The sequence below is a fragment of the Pan paniscus genome, chromosome X (genome assembly GCF_029289425.2).
Source record: "Pan paniscus chromosome X, NHGRI_mPanPan1-v2.0_pri, whole genome shotgun sequence".
Taxonomy (NCBI): Eukaryota; Metazoa; Chordata; class Mammalia; order Primates; family Hominidae; genus Pan; species Pan paniscus.
Window position 1 is genome coordinate 72,498,563 of NC_073272.2, and position 21,777 is coordinate 72,520,339.

General features: G+C 44.9%; 1 protein-coding gene across 3 annotated transcripts in view; it reads left to right on the plus strand.

Annotated features, from left to right (window-relative positions):
- LOC117977537 (doublesex- and mab-3-related transcription factor C1) overlaps nucleotides 1-21,434 on the plus strand; it is a 71,216-nt gene extending 49,782 nt beyond the window's left edge. For all 3 annotated transcript variants that reach the window (XM_034949467.2, XM_063601805.1, XM_063601806.1), the window contains 6 exons: nucleotides 17,665-17,822; nucleotides 18,122-18,180; nucleotides 18,495-18,628; nucleotides 19,517-19,577; nucleotides 19,762-19,909; nucleotides 20,895-21,434. In XM_034949467.2, coding sequence (XP_034805358.1) covers nucleotides 17,759-17,822; nucleotides 18,122-18,180; nucleotides 18,495-18,628; nucleotides 19,517-19,577; nucleotides 19,762-19,909; nucleotides 20,895-21,007 — 579 coding nt within the window. In that variant the 5' untranslated portion in view covers nucleotides 17,665-17,758 and the 3' untranslated portion in view covers nucleotides 21,008-21,434. The remainder of the gene's footprint in view (nucleotides 1-17,664; nucleotides 17,823-18,121; nucleotides 18,181-18,494; nucleotides 18,629-19,516; nucleotides 19,578-19,761; nucleotides 19,910-20,894) is intronic.
- Nucleotides 21,435-21,777: the final 343 nt, after the last annotated feature.

Sequence of the window (21,777 nt, forward strand, 5' to 3'; positions counted from 1 at the left end):
CCTTGTCTTGTGCCAGTTTTCAAAGGGAATGCTTCCAGTTTTTGCCCATTCAGTATGATATTGGCTGTGGGTTTCTCATAAATAACTCTTATTATTTTGAGATACGTTCCATGAATACCTAGTTTATTCAGAGTTTTTAGCATGAAGGGCTGTTGAATTTTGTTCAAGACCTTTTCTGCATCTGTTGAGATAATCATGTGGTTTTTGTCATTGGTTCTGCTTATGTGACGGATTACGTTTATTGATTTGTGTATGTTGAAGCAGCCTTCCATCCCAGGGATGGAGCCGACTTGATCGTGATGGATAAGCTTTTTGATGTGCTGCTGTATTCGGTTTAGCCAGTATTTTGTTGAGGATTTTTGCATCGATTTTCGTCAGGGATATTGGCCTGAAATTTCCTTTTTTTGTTGTGTCTCTGCCAGGTTTTGGTATCAGGATGATGCTGGCCTCATAAAATGAGTTCAGGAGGTTTCCCTCTTTTTCTATTGTTTGGATTCGTTTCAGAAGGAATGGTACCAGCTCCTCTTTTTACCTCTGGTAGAATTCGGCTGTGAATCCGTCTGGTCCTGGACATGTTTTGGTTGGTAGGCTATTAATTACTGCCTCAATTTCAGAACTTGTTATTGGTCTATTCAGGGATTTGACTTCTTCCTGATTTAGTCTTGGGAGGGTGTATGTGTCCAGGAATTTATCGATTTCTTCGAGATTTTCTAGTTTATTTGCATAGAGGTGTCTATAGTATTCTCTGGTGGTAGTTTGTATTTCTGTGGGATCGGTGGTGACGTCCCCTTTATCATTTTTTATTGCGTCTATTTGATTCTTCTCTCTTTTCTTCTTTATTAGTCTGGCTAGCGGTCTACCTATTTTGTTGATCTTTTCAAAAAACCAGCTCCTGGATTCATTGATTTTTTGAAGGGTTTTTTGTGTCTCTCTCTCCTTCAGTTCTGCTCTGATCTTAGTTATTTCTTGCCTTCTGCTAGCTTTTGAAAGTGTTTGCTCTTGCTTCTGTAGTTCTTTCAATTGTGATATTAGGGTGTCAATTTTAGATCTTTCCTGCTTTCTCTTGTGGGCATTTAGTGCTATGAATTTCCCTCTACACACTGCTTTAAATGTGTCCCAGAGATTCTGGTACATTGTGTCTTTGTTCTCATTGGTTTCAAAGAACATCTTTATTTCTGCCTTCATTTCGTTATTTAGCCAGTAGTCATTCGGGAACAGGTTGTTCAGTTTCCATGTAGTTGTGCGGTTTTGAGTGAGTTTCTTAATTCTGAGTTCAATTTCATTGCACTGCGATCTGAGAGACAGTTTGTTATTATTTCCATTTTTTCTTTTGCATTTGCTGAGGAGTGTTTTACTTCCAATTGTGTGGTCAGTTTTAGAATAAGTGCGATGGGGTGCTGAGAGGAATGTATATTCCGTTGACTTGGGGTGGAGAGTTCTGTAGATGTCTGTTAGGTCTGCTTCACCCACTATTATTGTGTGCGAGTCTAAGTCTCTTTGTAGGTCTCTAAGGACTTGCCTTATGAGGCTGGGTGCTCCGGTATTGGGTGCATATGCATTTAGGATAGTTAGCTCTTCCTGTTGCATTGATCCCTTTACCATTATGTAATGCCCTTCTTTGTCTCTTTTGATCCTCGTTGATTTAAAGTCTGCTTCATCAGAGACTAGGATTGCAACCCCTGCTTTTCTTTGCTTTCCATTTGCTTGGTAAATCTTCCTCCATCCCTTTGTTTTGAGCCTATGTGTGTCTTTGCCCGTGAGATGGGTCTCCTGAATACAGCACACCGATGGGTCCTGACTCTTTATCCAATTTGCCAGTCTGTGCCTTTTAAGTGGGGCACTTAGCCCGTTTACATTTAAGGTTAATGTTGTTATGTGTGAATTTGTTCCTGTCAATATGATGCTAGCTGGTTATTTTGCCTGTTACTTGATGCAGTTTCTTCATAGCATCGATGGTCTTTACAATTTGGCATGTTTTTGCAGTGGCTGATACTGGTTGTTCCTTTCCGTGTTGAGTGCTTCCCTCAGGAGCTCTTGTAAGGCAGGCCTGGTGGTGACCAAATCTCTCAGCATTTGCTTGTCTGTAAAGGATTTTGTTTCTCCTTCACTTATGAAGCTTAGTTTGGCTGGATATGAAATTCTGGGTTGAAAATCCTTTTCTGTAAGAATGTTGAATATTGAGCCCCACTCTCTTCTGGCTTGTAGGATTTCTTCAGAGAGATCCGCGGTTAGTCTGATGGGATTCCCTTTGTGGGTAACTCGACCTTTCTCTCTGGCTGTGCTTAACATTTTTTTCCTTCATTTCAACCTTGGTGAATCTGACGATTATGTGTCTTGGGTTTGCTCTTCTTGAGGAATATCTTTGTGGTGTTCTCTGTATTTCCCGAATTTGAATGTTGGCCTGTCTTGCTAGGTTGGGGAAGTTCTCTTGGATAATATCCTGAAGAGTGTTTTCCAACTTGGTTCCATTCTCCCCGTCACCTTCAGGTACATCAATCAAACGTAGGTTTGGTCTTTTCACATAGTCCCATATTTCTTGGAGACTTTGTTCATTTCTTTTCACTCTTTTTTCTCTAATCTTGTCTTCTCGCTTTATTTCATTGAGTTGATCTTCAATCTCTGATATCCTTTCTTCCACTTGATTGATTCGGCTATTGATACTTGTGTATGCTTCACAAAGTTCTCGTGCTGTTTTTTTCAGCTCCATCAGGTCATCCATGTTCTTCTCTAAACTGGTTATCCTAGTTAGCAATTCATCGAACCCTTTTTCAAGGTCCTTAGCTTCCTTGCGTTGGGTTAGAACGTGCTCCTTTAGCTTGGAGGAGTTTGTTATTACCCACCTTCTGAAGCCTACTTCGGTCAATTAGTCAAACTCATTCTCCGTCCAGTTTTGTTCCCTTGATGGTGAGGAGTTGTGATCCTTTGGAGGAGAAGAGGTGTTCTGGTTTTTGGAATTTTCAGCCTTTTTGCGCTGGTTTCTCCACATCTTCGTGGATTTATCTACCTTTGGTCTTTGATGTTGGTGACCTTCGGATGGGGTCTCTGAGTGGACGTCCTTTTTGTTGATGTTGATACCGTTCCTTTCTGTTTGTTAGTTTTCCTTCTAACAGTCAGGCCTCTCTGCTGCAGGTCTGCTGGAGTTTGCTGGAGGTCCACTACAGACCCTGTTTGCCTGGGTATCACCAACGGAAGCTGCAGAACAGCAAAGATTGCTGCCTGGTCCTTCCTCTGGAAGCTTCGTCCCAGAGGGGCACCCCCCACATGCCAGCCAGAGCTCTCCTGTATGAGGTGTCTGTTGGACCCTACTGGGAGGTGTCTCCCAGTCAGGATACATGGGGGTCAGGGACCCACTTGAGGAGGCAGTCCTTCCCTTATCACAGCCTGAACACTGTGCTGGAAGAACTGCTGCTCTCTTCAAAGCTGTCAGGCAGGGATGTTTAAGTCTGCTGAAGCTGTGCCCACAGCCGCCCCTTCCCCCAGGTGCTCTGTCCCAGGGAGATGGGGGTTTTATCTAGAAGTCCCTGCCTGGGGATGCTGCCTTTTTTTCAGAGATGCCCTGCTTAGAGAGGAGGAATCTAGAGAGGCAGTCATCCTTGCTGAGCTGCGGTGGACTCCGCCCAGTTCAAACTTCCCAGAGGCTTTGTTTACACAGTGAGGGTAAAACCGCCTACTCAAGCCTCGGCAGTGGCGGATGCTCCTCCCCCCACCAAGCTCGAGCATCCCAGGTCGACCTCAGACTGCTGTGCTAGCAGCGAGAATTTCAAGCCAGTGGATCTTAGCTTGCGGGGCTCCGTGGGGGTGGGACCCGCTGAGCCAGGCGCTGGAGAGAATCTCCTGGTCTGCCGGTTGTGAAGACCATGCGAAAAGTGCAGTATCTGGGCTGGAATGTACTGTTCCTCCCGGTACAGTCTATCACAGCTTCCCTTGGCTAGGAAAGGGAAATCCCCTGACCCCTTGTGCTTCCTGGGTGAGGTGACACCCCACCCTGCTCTGGCTTGCCCTCCGTGGGCTGCACCCACTGTCCATCCAGTACCAACGAGATGAACTGGATACTTCAGTTAGAAATGCAGAAATCGCCCGCCTTCTGCGTCGATCTCACTGGGAGCTGCAGACCGGAGCTGTTCCTATTTGGCCATTTTGCCAGCTCTACCTGTGAGCAACCTCTTAATGCCATAAACACCCAGTCTGTTTTAGTGACCCAAATTAAGAGATTTGGAATCCAGTTGCCTCACCTGACCAACAGTGAGCTGCTTTTCCCCTGTGTTTCCATGGACGTAAAGTGGCCAGGGAGAGAGATCCTCCATGTTCATGACTCTCCCTGATATGCTTAGTGATGCTAGGTGACAACACAATCAATTCTCCTCAAATTAATGCACTTACATAATGGCCAATTTGCCACATTTACTGAATTTCCTGATTGTCATTTTAACAGCTTTCACAGGAGTACTCATTTTTGGTTATTAAAGATGAAATATACCTTTCTGAATATTAACTCAGTGGAGGTGGACATACCTTAGGAACTGGGGAAAAATCCAGAATTAAAGACTGAAAATTTTCTGAATTATTATTTTTTCAATCCAAAGTCTGGCAGTTTGCATATGATAGAGTTCCTTAAATATTCTTGATATATGTGGGAGTCTTTCAAATACCATTAAAAAAATCTATTCAACATACGTGCTTTTTTTTTTTCTTAGTGTTCTCTTGCATTTTTTCAATGGCTTTATCAGACAGAATTGCTTATTTTGATTGGGAATAAAGATGGTTGACCAAATGCAGCTGGGATGTGCCTCTTCCCCAGAGAGGAAGCAAAATATTAAGTAAATCTGCACACTTCAAACACATCTTTTGAGAGAAAACATGGGAATTCAATAAAGGAGCAATGGAAGACACTGTGGTGGAAGAGGGAGGAAGCAGGACTGCCTGTTTGGTATTGCTGGGTGCCACAACTCGCCCCTGGACACAGACTGGACCCGAGGAAGTGGTGAGTGAAGGAACCCTAAGGCACCACATTCCTGCTGTGGACCTCTGAGATCCTAGACACAGGAGTTCCCTTTGGGCTGGCAGGCAGAGATACAGGGAGAAGATGCAGAGGCACTGCTTGAACCTGTGTGGAGCCCAAAAGGCTTCAGTGTGCTGGGCAGCTGCAGCAAAACATGGCTCTAGGTGCCCACCCCCAAGGCTCCGTGTCCTGCCCTAAGCAGCTGCAGCTCCTACTGTCTGCTGGGCCGGGAGATAGCGGAGTCCAGGCGTGCTCATGTGCCCAACACAGGCCCCGCTGCCATTGCCCTGGGACCAAGGTGCATCCGAACCACATGCCCCCATGTTTGCCCCTCCTTCCCAAGACTGCCTGCCTGGCTATTTCTGTGGCGGTGGGGGTTGGGGAGGGCAGGAGGGGAGGGGGAGGGGGTGGGGGAAGAGGAGGAAATTCTTCCTAATTCATTCTATAAGGCCAGCATTACCCTGATGCCCAGACCAGACAAAGACACAATGAAAAAGAGAAAGCTGCCGGCCAGTGTCCCTGATGAACACAGGTGCAAAAATCTTCAACAAAATACTAACAAACTGAATCCAACAGCACATCAAAAAGATAATACACCACGATCAATTGGGATCTATCCCAGAAATGCAAGGATGGTTCAACACACACAAATCAATAATCTGTCTCATCAACAGAACAAAGATTGAAAATGATATGATCAGCTCAGTAGATGCAGAAAAAGTGTTGGACAAAATGCAGCGTCACTTCATGATAAAAGCTCTCAACAAATTAGGTACAAATGGAATATACCTCAACATAATAAAAGGCTGTATATATAACTAACCCACATCATACTGAATGGAGAAAAGCTGAAAGCCTTTTCTCTAAGAACAGGAACAAGAGAAGGAGGCCCACTCTCACCACTCTTATTTAACATAGTACTGAACGTCCTACCAGAGCAATTAGGCACCAGAAGGAAATAAATGACATCCAAATGGAAAGAAAGGACGTCAAATTGCACCCCTTCACAGATGACATGATCGGATAGATGGAAAAACCTAAAGACTCCCCGAAAACTCTTAGAACTGATAAACAAATTCAATAGAGTTGCAGGATACAAAATCTACGTACGAAAATCAGTAGTGCTTCTATGCACCAATAATGAACTAGCAGAAAAGGAAATCAAGAGAGTAACCCCTGCAGCCATAAGAAAGAATGAGTTCATGTCCTTTGCGGGGACATGGATGAAGCTGGAAGCCATCATTCTCAGCAAACTAACACAGGAACAGGAAACCAAACGCCGCATGTTCTCACTCATAGGTGGGAGCTGAACAATGAGAACACATGGACGCAGGGAGGGGAACATCACACACTGGGGCCTGTGGGGGGTGGGGGGCAAGGGGAAGGAGGGCATTAGGACAAATACCTAATGCATGCGGGGCTTAAAACCTAGATGACGGGTTGATAGGTGCAGCAAACCACCATGGCACATGTATACTTATGTAACAAACCTGCACGTTCGGCACATGTATCTCTGAACTTAAAGTAAAATTTAAAAAAAAAAAAAAAAAGGGCAACCCCATTTACAATAGCTACAAAAAAAATAAAGTATCTAGGAATAAATGTGACCAAGGATGTGATAGATCTCCACAATGAAAACTTCAAGACACTGATAAAAAAAATTGAAGAGCACACAAAATAGTGGCAAGGCATTCCATGCTTATGGATTAGAAGAATGAAAATTGCTTAAATGACCATATTACCCAAGACAATCTACAGATTCAATGCAATCCCACCCAAAATACCAACGATATTTTTTACGGAAATATAAAAAAATATCCTAAAATTCATATGGGACCCCAAGAGACCTCAAATAAACAAAGAAATCCTGAGGGGTTGGGGGAAGCAAACAAACAAAGCTGGAGGCATCACTCTGCCTGACTTCAAAATATACTATAAGGCTATAGTAACCAAGACACCGTGATATTGTTATAGAAACTTAAAGGCTTAAATGGAAGACTTGAAACTATAAAAATAACAAAGGAGAAAAGCTTCAGGGCATTGTTCTAGTAGGGCAAATATTTTATGGGTAAGACTACAAAAGCACAGGCAGCAAAAGCAAAAATACGCAAATGGGACCATATAAAACTAAAAAGCTTCTGTACAGCAAAGGAAACAATCAATAGAGTGAGGAGACAACCTGTAGAATGGGAGAAAATACTTACAAACTAATCGTCCGATAAGAGACTGATATCCAGAATACACTAGACGTTCAAAGAACTCAACAGCAAAAGTCCCCCAAATAACACTATTAAAAATGAGCGAAGGATCGGAATAGACATTTCTCAAAAGAAGACATACAAGTCGCCAAGAAGTTTATGGAAAATTGCTCAACCTCACTAATCATCAGGGAAATGCAAGTCCAAACTACCATGAGATATCCTCTCACCCCAGTTAGAATGGCCATTATGAAAAGGACAAAAAGATAAGTTTTGGCGAGGATGTGAAGAAAGGGGAGTTCTTACACATTGTTGGTCTGAGTGTAAATTAGTGCAGACATCATGGAAAACAGTACGGAGGTTTCTCAAAAAACTAAAAACAGAGCTACCATATGATCCAACAGTCCCTCAACTGAGTATTTATCCAAAAGAAAGGAAGTCGGTATATCAAAGAAAGATTTGCTTCCCCATGTTTCTTGCAGCACTATTCACAATAGCTAAGATACGGAATCAACCTAAGTGTCCGTCGACATGAATGGATAAAGAAAATGTGGTATCTATGCACAATAGAACATTATTCGGCTACCAGAAAGAATGAAGTCCTGTCATTCGAGGCAACATGAATGAACCTGGAGGATTTTATGTTAAGTGACACAAGGTAGGCACAGAAAGACACAAATACCACACGTTCTCACTCATATGTGGAAGCTGAAGGAAACTGGGCTCATAGAAGTAGAGAGTAGAATTGTGGTTACTAGAGGCTGGGAAGTATAGAGGGGAGGGGAGGATAGAGAGAGGTTGGCTAATGGATACAATATTACAGATCGATAGGAGGAATAAGTTCTAGTGTTCTATAGCACTGTAGGTTGAATATAGTTAACAGTATCGTATAGTATATGTTAAGAAAAAGCTGGAAGAGGGGATTTTGAATGTTTCCAGCACAAAGGAATGATAAATGTTTGAGGTGATGGATACCCTAATTACTCTGGTATAGTCATTACACATAGAATGGATGTATCAAAATATCACTCTGTACCTCGTAAATATGCACAACTACTATGTGTCAACTAAAAAATAAAAGAAGAAAAAGGAAGACAAATACCACATGATCTCACTCATGTGGAACCTTAAAAAGTTGATCTAATAGAAGCAGAGAGTAGAATGATGGTTGCCAGAGGCTGGGGGTGACGGGGCTTGGGGGGGATATGGCAAGGGAAGATGTTGGTCAAAGAGTACAAAGTTCCAGTTAGACAGGAGCAAGAAGCTTTAGTGATCTGTTGCACAGCATTTCTAGTTAAAAATAATGTATTACGTATTTTGAAACTGCTAAAAGAGTAGATTGTAAATGTTCTCGCCACAAAAGAATGATAGGTAGGTGAGGAGATGGATATGCTAATTAGCTTAGTTTAATCATTCCGCATTGTATACATATATCAAAACATCGTATTGTACCCCAAAAATATATATAATTATTATTTGCTTTTTTAAATAAAATAAATTTATAGAGACCGCTGCTTCTGGAAAGATGGAAAGATGGTGTAGTTGTACATTTCCCTATTCTTCCCACTAAGTACAACTTAAAATTCTAGACACTATATATAAAACAAACATAAGGCTGGAAGTGGAGAGAAGAAAGTAGACCAACTGGGGACCTCAGAACGACATGGTGGTGAGTTCCTTGGGTTTTGTTTTTGCCTGATATATCCCAAACTTGGAGCTGAAGAAACCAGCTACTAGGGAATGCCAAAATGCACAGGCAAAACGAAACAAAACTAAACAAAACAAGTGAAGAAACAAAGAAATAAACCTACAAAAGCCTGTTCTTCCTAGCCTGAGGATCAGAAAAGAGGCAGCCAAACAAGACAGAAAATATTTTTCACAATAACTGCTCTACTCCAGTCGAACACCTCAGAAAACTCTGTGGCCCCTTCCCCACTCATGCCAGCAAAGATCTAGTGGGGAGCGTAGACTTCCACATTCATTTCCATGGGCAGAGACGAGGGCCCCTTTGCGCTATCATATCACCAGGATTATGTGGAGATCTCCAACATATACTCCCACCAGGCCATAAGGAGACACCCCTCTTTGTCCCTGCTGGGATGATGTCAGGAGTTTCACCACCACTCAGTGTTAAGGATGCCACTCAATCCATGGGCTAAAGAGAAAATCTTCCAGATGTAAACTAGGAGAGCCATTATGGAAAACAGTGTGAAGGTTCCTCATAAAGTTAAAATAGAACTACCATATGACCTAGCCTCCCCACTTCTGGGACTATATTCAAAAGCTATGAAATCAGCATGTCAGAGAGATATCTGCACTCCCATCTTCACTGCATCACTATTCACAATAGCCAAGATTTACAATGAACCTAAGTGTTCATCAGCGGATTAACGAATAAAGAAAAGTGTGGTCTATATACACAATGGAATACTGTTCTGCCATGTAAAAGAAGGAAATCATGGCGTTTCCAACAACACATGGCATTTCCATGTGTGGAAGGTGAAAAAGTCGATCTTTTAGAGGTAGCGAGTGGAATGGTGGTTACCAGAGGCTGGAGTTTGGGGGAGTGGGGGAGATGTTGACCAAAGGGTACAAACTTTCAGCTAGACAGGAGGAATAATTTCAAAAGATCTATTCTACACCGTGGTGACTATAGTTAATAACAATATGCTGTATACTTGAAATTTGCTGAGAGTAGTTTTTAGGTGTTCTCGCCACACACAAAAAATGGTAAGTATGTGAGGTAATGCATATGATAATTACCTTGATTTAGCCATTTCACAGTGTATACTTATTATCAAAACATCATGTTGTACACCACAAATATATACAATTTTTATTGGCCAATTTAAATAAAAAGAATACTGAAGACTGAATCTTCCAGGACTTCAGAAAGTGAATTGAACTGAATGGAAATGATTATAAAACATGTCAACATCTGTGGTGCAAAGCTAAAGCATTGTTGAAAGGAAAATTTATGCCATTAAGTGCTTCCATTAGACAAATGGAAAATTATCAAAGCAGTAATCTATGATGTCACTACACTAAACTAGAAAAAGAGGAGCAAAAGAAGCAGAAGGAAGGAAATGTGAAAGATAGGTAAAATAATCAATGAAATGGAAACCTGAAAAATAATAGAGAAAATCAATAAATAAAAACCGAGGTCTTTAAGAAGACCAACAAAACATACAAAACTCAACAAAGACTGACAAAATAAGCCCATGATGATTCACTGCCTTTGTGCATATTTACTGAATGACTTTAATAACTATAGTTATGAAACTTTTCATATAGTTGACTTTAGGAAGCTAAGCCCTTATGTTTTCAATATGAATCATACAATGGAAAGAAGAAATAAAAGAAACATCAGACTCTTGACTTAAATCACAACAAAATTTGATTTTTGAACTAACAGCCAGATCCCTGCCTTTCACCATAGAAACTAGTTTCTGCAATGTCTTTCACAATTAACTCAATTTCCTTTCTAAGAGGTAGACATGATACCCAAATAACTGCACTATAAGTTCAATTTTTCATGCTACGAGCGTGTCTTTGCAAATTGGAAAGTTCTTGGAGACAAAATTTCCCATGATTCATGTAATGCTAAAAGTAAGGTAGTTGAAATTTTTCAGACTTTGAATCAATTATTCTTCCATACTGTTAGAAAGGTCTTGTATTACATGGACATTTGAGTGGCGACTTAGGTGAAGGCCTTCTGCGTTTTGTAAAATATTATATATGGTCTCATAATTTTCTATTATGCGTTATGTAACTGAAATAACGATACCTTTTTACGAGGTCTCCACCAAAAATGTGTGTGTGTGTGTGTGTGTGTGTGTGTGTATTCTACAAGATCCGAGCCATTTTTTAGTTGGCCAAATTAATAACCTCAGATCCTCTTAATAATTATCATAAACTGCCTTTTTTGCTATTGCTGACCAATTAATTCTAATTTCAGGCAACGAATTTTGTCAATCTGATTAGACTGTTAGAGGGAAAATTCTTATCAAATTCATCATGTATTTGCTTACATTTCTCTTAATATTGTCCAGTTTATTCTCTTTACATTTCTTTCAACAAAACGAATAAACAGCTTGTGCTCTGTCTCTGCCACAGCAAATGCAACACCGACAACAACGAGGTGGGGGAGGGGGTGAGATGAGCTTTTTTACATCAAAATGCCCATCCATAAAAGCAGAAATTAATTATAGAATTAGAGAAATCACCATTTTTTAACCAACAAAGTAATAATCAAATCAGGCAGGAGCCCTGAATGAATACTAAGGCCAAGAGGTAAAATTCTGTTGGAGAGCAGAATATCCGCATGTCATCGAAATATCCTGACAGACTACTTATTAATCACAAAGGGAGAGAAGTACCTTCCCAGTGTAGTACTCTGTCTGAAAAATACCTTAGTTAAGTGATAAAACTGATGAATACAAACAGCATCACCGATAACTAGAGAAACTGGCGTTAGGACCCTCCAGATGTGACATAATGTGAACTGCTCATCACCTTCTTAATATTCGTACCCAAAGTGTCAAACATAAATATAAACAAGAGGCAAATATCAGGCCAGCCCGTATTGTGGGACACTTTACAAGACGACAGGCCTCGGCTCTGGAAAAAATGTCATCGTCATGGAAGGTTTAAAAAATTGTTTGGGGTACTGTTTGCAATTAGAGGACACTAAAGAGACATGACAACTGTGTGCAGTGTACCATGCTTGACTGGATTGTTGATCCCCCAAAAAGTCTTTCAAAAGGATATTATTGGGACATTTGGTGAAATTTAAATATGAACTGTATGTGAACTTGGATAATATTACCCCTTCATTGTTACATTTCTTCAATGTGATAACGGCACTGCGGTTTCATAGGAGTACATTCTAGTGTTTAGGAGGTGCATGCTGAAGTAACTGGGTGAAGTGTTTGGAACTGCTACGTGGTTAGGCAAGAAAAAAAATTACTGAGAGATAAAGCAATGAGACAACGTGAATCTAGGCATCAGATTGTTCACTGTATTACCCCCTCAGCTTTGTGTATTTTCAAAATAAAATGTTGAGGAAAATAGATTCCTCATATTTAGAGTTACGCACTGAAATGTTTACAAATCAAATAAGATACATTAAGATATCCACGTATGATTTTTGTACTTTTTTGATTTCTGATATTTGCTTGAAAATAATCTGGAGGAGGGGGAGAGGAGAGGATATGTATGAAATGTGATTGGCCATGAGTCGTTAATGGTTGCAGTTGGGAGATGGATATTTGGAGGTTCCTTATGTTATCCTCTCTTGTGCTGTCGTTCTCAAAATGTGGTCCCCTACCAGCAGTGTTAGCATCACCAGGGAACTTGTTTGCTAAGCAAACTCGGCCGAGCCTGGTGGCTCACGCCTGTAATCCCAGCACTTTGGGAGGCCCAGGCGGGTGGATCACCTGAGGTCAGGAGTTCGAGACCAGCCTGACCAACACGGAGAAACCCCGTCTCTACTGAAAATACAAAATTAACCGGGCGTGGTGGTGAATGCCTGTAATCCCAGCTACTCGGGAGGCTGAGGCAGGAGAATGTCTTGAACCCAGGTGGCGGAGTTTGTGGTGAGCCGAGATCGCGTCATTGCACTGAAACCTGGGCAACAAGAGCGAAACTCCGTCAAACAAAAAAAAAAAAAAAAAGAAAAGAAAAGAAAAGAGAAAAAGCAAAACAAAGCAAAGAGAAAAAGCAAAGCAAAGCAAAGCAAAGCAAACTCTGGGTCCCACCCCAGATCTTGTCGTCTGAGAATACAGATACGGAGCTCAGAAATCTTTGTTTTATCAAGCCCTCTGGGTGATTCTGATGCAAGCTAGTGTTTTAGGACCACTGCTCTAATGTACCATACACAAAAAAATTAATACACCATAGCTAAGTTACATTTACTATGGGAGAGGAAAGCTGGTTTGACATTAGCAAAGCTGTAACTGGAAGGGGACCCGAGAGAGGTTTGTGTGTTGCTCATATATTTTGTTGCCTGTTCTAGATACTAATTGCATGCGTATATTTAATTTTTGAAAACTCATTAAGAGGCCTGGCTTGGTGGCTCACACCTGTAATCCCAGCACTTTTGTCGGGCGGACTGCTTGGGCCCAGGAGTTCACGATAGCCTGGGCAACATGGAGAAACCCCGTCTCTACAAAATATACGAAAATTAGCTGGGGATGGTCGTGTGCCTGTAGTCCCAGGTACTTGAGAGGCTGAGGCAGGAGGATTGCTTGAGCCCAGGAGGTGGAGGTTGCAATGAGCCAAGATCACGACACTGCACTTCAGCAGCCTGGGTGACAGAGTGAGGGGCTGCTTTTTTGTTTCTTCTTTGTTTACAAATCAAATAAAGAAAGCAACCCAAGGAAGGAAGGAAGGAAGGAAGGAAGGAAGGAAGGAAGGAAGGGTGGGAGGGAGGGAAGGAGGGAGGGAGGAAGGAAGGAAGGAGAAAGAGAAAGAGAGAGAGAAAGGGAGAAAGAAAGGGTAAGAAAGAAAGAAAGAAAGAAAGGAAAAGAAAGAAAGAGATAGAAAACTGATTAAGATATACATTTATGATTTTTTAACCTTTTGGATTATAAGTTAAACTTGGCTGAAGGTTTTAGAAAAAACCTGGAAGTTACCTAGGCTGGGTATTCTAGAGATAATGGATTCTCCCATAACTGATCCATAGATTCAGTGAAAATGCAGTCCAAATCTGTTACAACCGAGTTTTTGGGAAACTTGAAATTGCATGCTAATTTATGCAGAAGGACAAAAGGCCTAAGACATTCGGGGGTGGAGGTGGTGTGGTGTAGGGAGAGAGGAAGAAGAAAGGAAGGAAGGAAGGAGGAAAGGAAAGAACGGAAAGGAAAGGAAGGGAAGGGAAGGGAAGGGAAGGGAAAGGAAAGCAAAGAAAAGGAAACGAAAAGTTAAGGAAAACACAAGGAAACAATATTAATATGGAAATGCTGGCAGCATTCCTTTTAAAATCCGGAACAACCCAAAGAAGCCCAATTTTGCTTTCGCTATTAGATCTTGTACTAAATTTCCTAGCCAGCGCTGTTAAAAAACAAACAGCCAACCAACCAAAACAAACAAACAAACAAACAAACAAAAAACCCCCATAACTTCAATTCTATTTCTACTATGCATAAACTCACAGATAATCCCAGAACTCCTACTATAGAGTTTAGCATGTTGACAGACTTTAAGATCAAGTTACGTTTTTAAAAGTTAAAGGCATTTCTGTAAATTCGATCCAAATAGAAATTGTCCTTTTAAACAGACATCGAGTACAAGAACAGCAACGATCTACAGTATCTTGGAATAAATACAATAAATGATGTGCAAGATCTAAATATACAAAAGATGAAACTAAAAACTGAACTGAAAGATTAAAACATTAAGGACGCACATAAGTGGAGACATCCCAAGTTGGTGAACAGGAAGGCTGAGTATTCTACAGATAGTAGATTCTCCCCCTAACTGATCCATAGATTCAGTGAAAATGCAATCCAAAGCTGTTACGACTGAGTCTGGGGAGACTTGACATTGCATACTAATTCGTGCGGAAGGACAAGAAGGCAAAGAATGGCAAAGAATAGCAAAGATGTGTTTGGAGATGATGAACACCATGCAGGGACTTGCCCTAGCAGATGTCAAGATGTATTGCGAAGTGAAAAAATTTAAGACAATTTAGTAGTGGTACAGGAGTAGACACATTTATCTGTGGAACATAACAGGGAGTTCATAAACAGAGACACACAAATATGGACGAAAGTGTCTCCAAGCATTGTTCCCTGGGGGTTGCAAAGTCACCACTGATTGGGAATCCGCGGCATGGAAATATGGATCGATCTTTAATCACATGCTGAATTTTTAAAAGGTAAATTACAAAATACCAAGTACATGAGTTATAAATGCATGCACACCAAATATTTCACACCCAAAGGGAGACTAATCTGGGAAACAAGCCCTGGGGAGCATAAAGCTCAACGATCACCTCACGATTTCTTGACTGACCTAGTACAGGGATCGGGAGAAGCTACCGGGAGGTGATGGGGGCGTGGCCTCAGAACGTGAGCGTCAAGAGATCTTGAGGTTCATTGGTCGCCAGCCACAGCGGCGGGAGGTCGAAGGCAGCGCAAGAGCTCATTGGCCTTTGTGGCAAGAGCGGGAAGGGAAGCAGAAGCTGGATCTTCCCTCAGACCGTCTGACTGGTTCTGACTTGCCGGAGGCTGAGGCAACCACAGGCTGACATCAGAATTAGGTCCTCGTTCTCCACGCCTCTTATTTCCTCCCACCCTCCTGAGCCAGATTCCCAACCCCTTCCCCTCTCTGCTACCTCAGCAGGGAACCCCCAACTGCTCCTGATGTCCCATCGCGCCCTCAGCTCTCCCGGAATCCCTTTTGGGAGGACTCCTTGCTCCAGCCCCCTGAGCCCTGGCCTTTGGCCAATGAGGCAGGGCTCATGGGATTGCTTTTGATTCGGAGGTCCGGGAGGGAGTGGATGATTGGGCTTCCTGAGGAAGTGGTGCGCTCCAGGGTGGTGGGACTGCGTGTGTGGGGTGGGGTGGGGGTGGGGGGAAATGGTGTGCTCAAGCACAATTGTTGAAGTGTGGAGAGGATTATGGAAGATTTTGGGGAGGCTGTGGAGGGAATGTGTGGGTTTTCATGAAAGCAGAAAAGGTGTGTCAGTCCAAGAGAAACACTACTGCACTGAGGAGTTCCCTACTGGCTAGATCAGAACCTGACACTTCATAGGAGGCTCAACAGGTACCTGCTGAATGAAGAATCAAGGGAATCGGCCGGGCCCGGTGGCTCACGCCTGTAATCCCAGCACCTTGGGAGGCCGAGGCAGGTGGATCAGCCTGGCCAACATGTGAAACCCCGTCTCTATTAAAAAATACAAAAAATGGCCGGGCGCGGTGGCTCACGCCTGTAATCCCAGCACTTTGGGAGGCCGAGGCGGGCGGATCACGAGGTCAGGAGATCGAGACCATCCTGGCTAACACGGTGAAACCCCGTCTCTCCTAAAAGTACAAAAAAATTAGCCGGGCGTGATGGCGGGCGCCTGTAGTCCCAGCTACGCGGGAGGCTGAGGCAGGAGAATGGCGTGAACCCGGGAGGCGGAGCTTGCAGTGAGCCGAGATTGCGCCACTGCACTCCCGCCTGGGCGACAGAGCGAGACTCCGTCTAAAAAAAAAAAAATACAAAAAATTAGCCAGGCGTGGTGGCAGGCACCTGTAATCCCAGCTACTCGGGAGGATGAGGCAGGAGAATCACTTGAACCCGGGAGGCAGAGGTTGCAGTGAGCCGAGATCACACCATTGCCCTCCAGCCTGGGTAACGAGTGAAACTCCGTCTCAAAAAAAAAAAAAAAAAAAAAAAAAAAGGCGGGGGGGGGGATGCATGAAGGGATGAATGAAATTAGTAACTGAAAGAGGGCCAGGGATCCAGGAGAACAATATGATTTCATGGGATACAAGAGGGAAATCAGCTCAAAGGGGGAGCAAGGGAATAATTAAGTGTAAGGTGGAGTACAAGAAAAAAATCAGCATGAACCAGCATGAAATGTGAGGGGAAAATTGAATATAGGGCATAGAAGAGACTGACAATGGAATTGAGTGCTGGTGGCACAAAATCCTGTGCGGGGAGTGAATGAATGCAGGAGGTTCGGAAGAGAATTGGTGAAGTGGATGCCAGGAATAATACTTGGGTTTGGCAGAGTGCAGGATGATACACAAGAAGGGGGTGTAGTAATGGTGGAAGAGGGCAGGGGAGTGCATGTGCATGCCTGAAAGTGGGGTCTATGGTGAAGTGACGGTAAGCAAGGAGAATAATGACTGCATTGAATGGGTATGGGATCCATTCCAAGAGTTTCTTGGGAGGGGGCTATGTGTGAGTGGGGCTTCTGGGAAGGAGGCAACATCAGCAAGGGGGTCGCAGTGAAGGTTGGCGAAAACCATGGGAGAAGAAGGGGAGGGAAGGCAATCTGATTCCAGCGGTGAGAAGGATGGAGAAGGAGCATTGAGCCACCTCAGATAGGGTTTTCCAAGGGCAGAGGAAGTACGTTGGGGGTAGGGGATCACGTGGCCATTCTGACCTCCGCTCCTGACCCTAGAAGCACGGATCCCGTGTGTCTGAACCTCCATTTCCCTATGGATGTACTGAGGACAAATAAATACCCGCTGCACCCTGCTGCCCCTGTGACTCTGAATGCACCACAGGGCGTCAGACTGGAGCCCCATGGGGGACTGAACTTGGCCCCAGAAGAGCTATAGGTTGCTGTGACCGCTGCCACAACCATTTGGGTATCACTGCCCAAATCAGGGGCCACAAGCATTTCTGCCTCTTCCAGGCCTGCGAGTGTCACAATTGTGCCCTCTTCTCATGAGTATGGTGTCTGAGATGCGGAGGGGCCAGACCTCCTCTAAACGGGACTAATCTTAGCCCTGCAATCCTTTACTTCAGAGAACGCCTCAGGGTCTTGCCTGCTGTGAGTGCCTTGAAGAGGGAGCAGCGGGCACGATCAAAGAGACACCTGGCTCAAGGACCAATAAGGAGTATGGCTGCCCCTCCCAAAGCTCCCATCCGTGTCAGGAATTTGACCATCAGAGCAGGAGCCCTCAGTGAGTGTTTCTGGCAAGGGAGGGAGCCAGAGTTTGGGTGGAGGAAGCATGAGTGGTTCTGTCACCAGTCCTGTCACAGAATTGCAGTGCGACCTGGGGCAAATTGCTCCCTGGACCTTAGTGTGCCCAGGTGCAAAATGTCACCAATGTTGTCTACCAAGTGTTTGTAGGAAGGAGAGAGCTGGGGGACAGGGCAATCGAAGAGCTCCATGGTGAGATGAGACCTGCGACTGGAGGTGGGGTGAAGTGGGGTGGGGTTGGGGGAAAGACTCACCAAAGCTGTTCCTGGTCTTTCACAGCTGGGAAGGAGAACAACATGCTGCAGCCCGAGACCCACATCTTCACAGCCCCCGAGGAGGTAAGGAGAGTCGGTGACCAGTCGGGCAGGCTCCCACCCAGCCACTGTCCAGACATCTTTCACCGTGTCCCAAGGACATGGGTTTCATCTCCAATCCTATCACCAGCTCACCATGTGACCTTGGGAAATATCACTTCTCCTCCCTGGGCCTCAATTTCCCCAGTTGCAAAATGAAAGGCAAGACTGGCTGGTCTTCAAGGTCTTCGGAGCTCTGACATTCTAGGCTCCTATCCTCATCCTAAAACATGTCCACACCTCCTCTCTCCATGGCTGGCCTGGTACCTGACTGCAACCTGTGCTCTCTGCCCCTGCAGGGGAGCTCCCAAGGGGCTCTGCTGCTTGGCCAGGCCCCAGAACCTTTGTCTCTGCCCTGTACTCCAGTGACCTTGGAGCAGCAACTGGTTTCTCCTTCTGGGGATCCCCACAGGGCCCCTGCCCTGCCCAGCATGTGAGTAGCGTGAGGACCATGGAGCAGGTTGTGTCTTGTGTGCCTAACCTTGTCCTTGATGCCATGGGAGATGGAGGAGGAAGAGGGGGAGGAGGAGGAAGAGGAGGTGGAGTGGGAGGAGGAGCAGGAGGAGGAGGAGGGAGAGGAGGAGGAGGAGGGAGAGGAGGAGGAGGAGAAGAAGGAGGAGGGCAAGGCAGCATCTAATACTAACGGGCGAGGACAGGGCTCTCCTAGCTTTGCTATTTTCTATTTGTGAGACTTTGGACAAGTGACTTTATGTGTGTGAACCTCCATTTACCTATGGATGTACTGAGGACAATATTCTATACCCATAGCATTGAAAAGGGAACTGGCACAAGGCCTGCCACATAGTAGGGCTTCAACAAATGGGGGTTGTTATGCCACATGAAACAGGTGGATGGGATAGAAGGTCCTGCTGAAAGGTGGGGTCCGTGCTGGCGAGGGCCACAGAGGCCCAGGGCAAAGCCCAGAGGCCATTAGAGAAAGCTTCCTGGAGACCCTTCAAGACCCATGGGGACTGGGCAATATGGAAGTGAGAACCAGTCCCTGAAGAGGGACAGTAATCACATCTCTCCAGGTGTTTTGCAAATTAAAACACGGGCACCTGTAATTTCCCATGATTTTCACCATTGCCCTGGGAGGAAAGAGCTGGTAGGAATAAGCGTCCCTGTCAGGAAAAAGAGGTATGGAAAAGAAACCTGGCCAAGCAGGAGAAGGGACTTGCCCCAGCCACAGTGACTGATGGTCCAGCAGGCATTGGGATTCTCACATCCAGATATTGCAAAATCCTGCCCCTCTTTCTGTCTACTGGTAGTATGTGTCCGCCAGCGGATTTAATCCCCTGGCCTCTCCTTTCCTTGTTTCTAGATGCTCAACTCTGATCCTCCAGCCCTGTGCCACCCTTGACCCTCTTCTACTGCAGCCACAGGTCCTGGGAAAGTAGTGGGGTCCAGAACCCTGGGAGGGGCGGAGTTTAGTGGATGGGAAGAGCAGAAGGCCTTGGTGGGAGTGGGGGAGGAGGTTGAGGGAACAGGGGGCTGAAGGGGCACTTGTCGTATTGGGAAGAGGTGTAGTTTCCCAGTGCCTATTCTCTCATGCACTTTCCTTTCCAGGTCCCCAAAGTCTCTGACCAGGCTTTGGTTTCTGCCCACTCAGAGTGGCAGCGGAAGCTGGAGGCCGCTGAGGCTCTGCTGACTCTGAGAAACTCTGCCCAGGCCCCTCCTGACTCCATCTCCCTGCACCAGCCTTGCAACCCACCAGGTAGCCTGCTCCCTGAAAGGAGAATACAGGGTGGGAATAGCTGGGGAATGGGGGTCGTTGTGGTAAGCAGGTTCTAACTGAAAAATCAGAGTCAGTAAGTTGAATCTCCTTGGGGCCAGGCACCCAAGCTCCTCAGTATGACTCCCGAGATGGTAGTTGAGGGCTGTTTATTGAATCTTCGGTTTATTGAGCTTTGTGCGCAACAGCAAGCGTTCAGTGCCCTGATGTCAAGAAAGAAGGAAGCTGAGGCCCTGAGAGTGGCAGGGACTTGCCCTCTCTGATATGCATGCAGCATATCAAGTGGAAGAACCGGCCCTCTTGACTTTCAGCCCAGGGTCTATGCTCAGCCCTCTGTGGCCTACTGTGGTCTGGGGAGGACATACAGAGGTGATAAAAGGCTTGGTCTGGAAGGAGGTCTGGTCTCTGCCTTCCGGGAGCTTCCAGTCTAGATGTGGAGCCTGGATGCCCTTGCAAGCTGTGTTTTGTGGCCAAATTTTAACGATGTGCCCAGAGAGGAGGGGCTGGAGGAGCTCCGAGGGGGGATAAACAACTGGGGAGGCTGGGAGGGAAGGCTAGGCATTCCCAGATCCAAATGGTGAATGGAGCATGGTGTGTCAGTGAAGAAACACCCCTGGAGGGACTGCTGGAACAGAAAGGGATGAGGCTGGAGAGGATACCAATCACAGAGGTCTGACAGGTCAGGCTTAGGAGGCTGGACCAGCAACTGTGGGTAGTGAGGAGCCAGGGAACATTTTCTGAGCTAGGGAGAACAATTTCAGAGACCCTGAGCTTGACAAAAAGAGTTGTGGTGGCTTTGATGGAAGGATTCGGGGAGGCAAGATGGGAGATGGGGAAATCAGAGAGGAAGAGGTCTATGCAACAGTCCAGGTGACAAATCTTTGGTTGGGCGGGACGCATAAAAAGAGTAGATCTGGAAGGGGATGTGGATGTGACCTGGCTCTGGCCCCTTCCTTTCTGTCCACAGCTCCTGCTGGAGATAAAGGATTCCAGCCTCCCAGCCCCTCTCTCCGCCCCAGGCCAGCCAGCTCCATCTCGCTGCCTATTGGACATCTGGGATGCATCTCCCTCTTGAGCTAGGAACCCAGAGGAGGAGGCCTCAATAGAGCACTGCCTATTTGGTATCCAGTTTCTGAATGTGCAAAATGGTTAACGTCCAAAACGCTTAACGTCTTTTTTTAAAGCCTTCAGGTGTTTTATAAGCTTTTTATTATATGGGGCAACTCCTTGGCTGAGGGTGGATATTCTTGTACCTCTGTCCCTTACTCTTTTGGATGCTGGGGCCTTTTTCTGTCTCATAAAGACAGGATTGTGCAATCTAAGTTGATCAGTCTCTCAGTGGGGTTCTGTGTGAGTTCATATGCCAGAGTTTTTATTCGTCTTGTGATTGCTGACATACCTGTGCACTCATGTGTATACCCCTGCATGTGGAAACATGAAGATGTTTTCACTTTGTGTCTAGGTTTATGTACGTGAACAAATAATAAACCGTTGTTGTTATAAGGCACTGTGATATACGGGTTGTTTGTTACCACAGTATAACCCAGACTATCGCGACTCTAACCGATTTGTTCAATTCATGTTTCAAAGTGAGAATCACCTTATCCAATAACTGGGATTTCCTAACATGGCTAGATAAGAAAATGGTAGAGGAAAAAGAGTAGGGTATGTATTCATTGAGCAATGAAGTACCTACCCTCTGCCTGGCATAGACTGTTTCCAGTTGCCCAGAGGGCCGTAAGTGGCAATGCCTGTAGGATCAAGCAGATCATGTAAATGAGTAGAGCAGGCCCGATGGCCTCTGGCCAAACTGACAGTGTATGCTCTGCGTAAGTGGGCAGCTGCTGCTT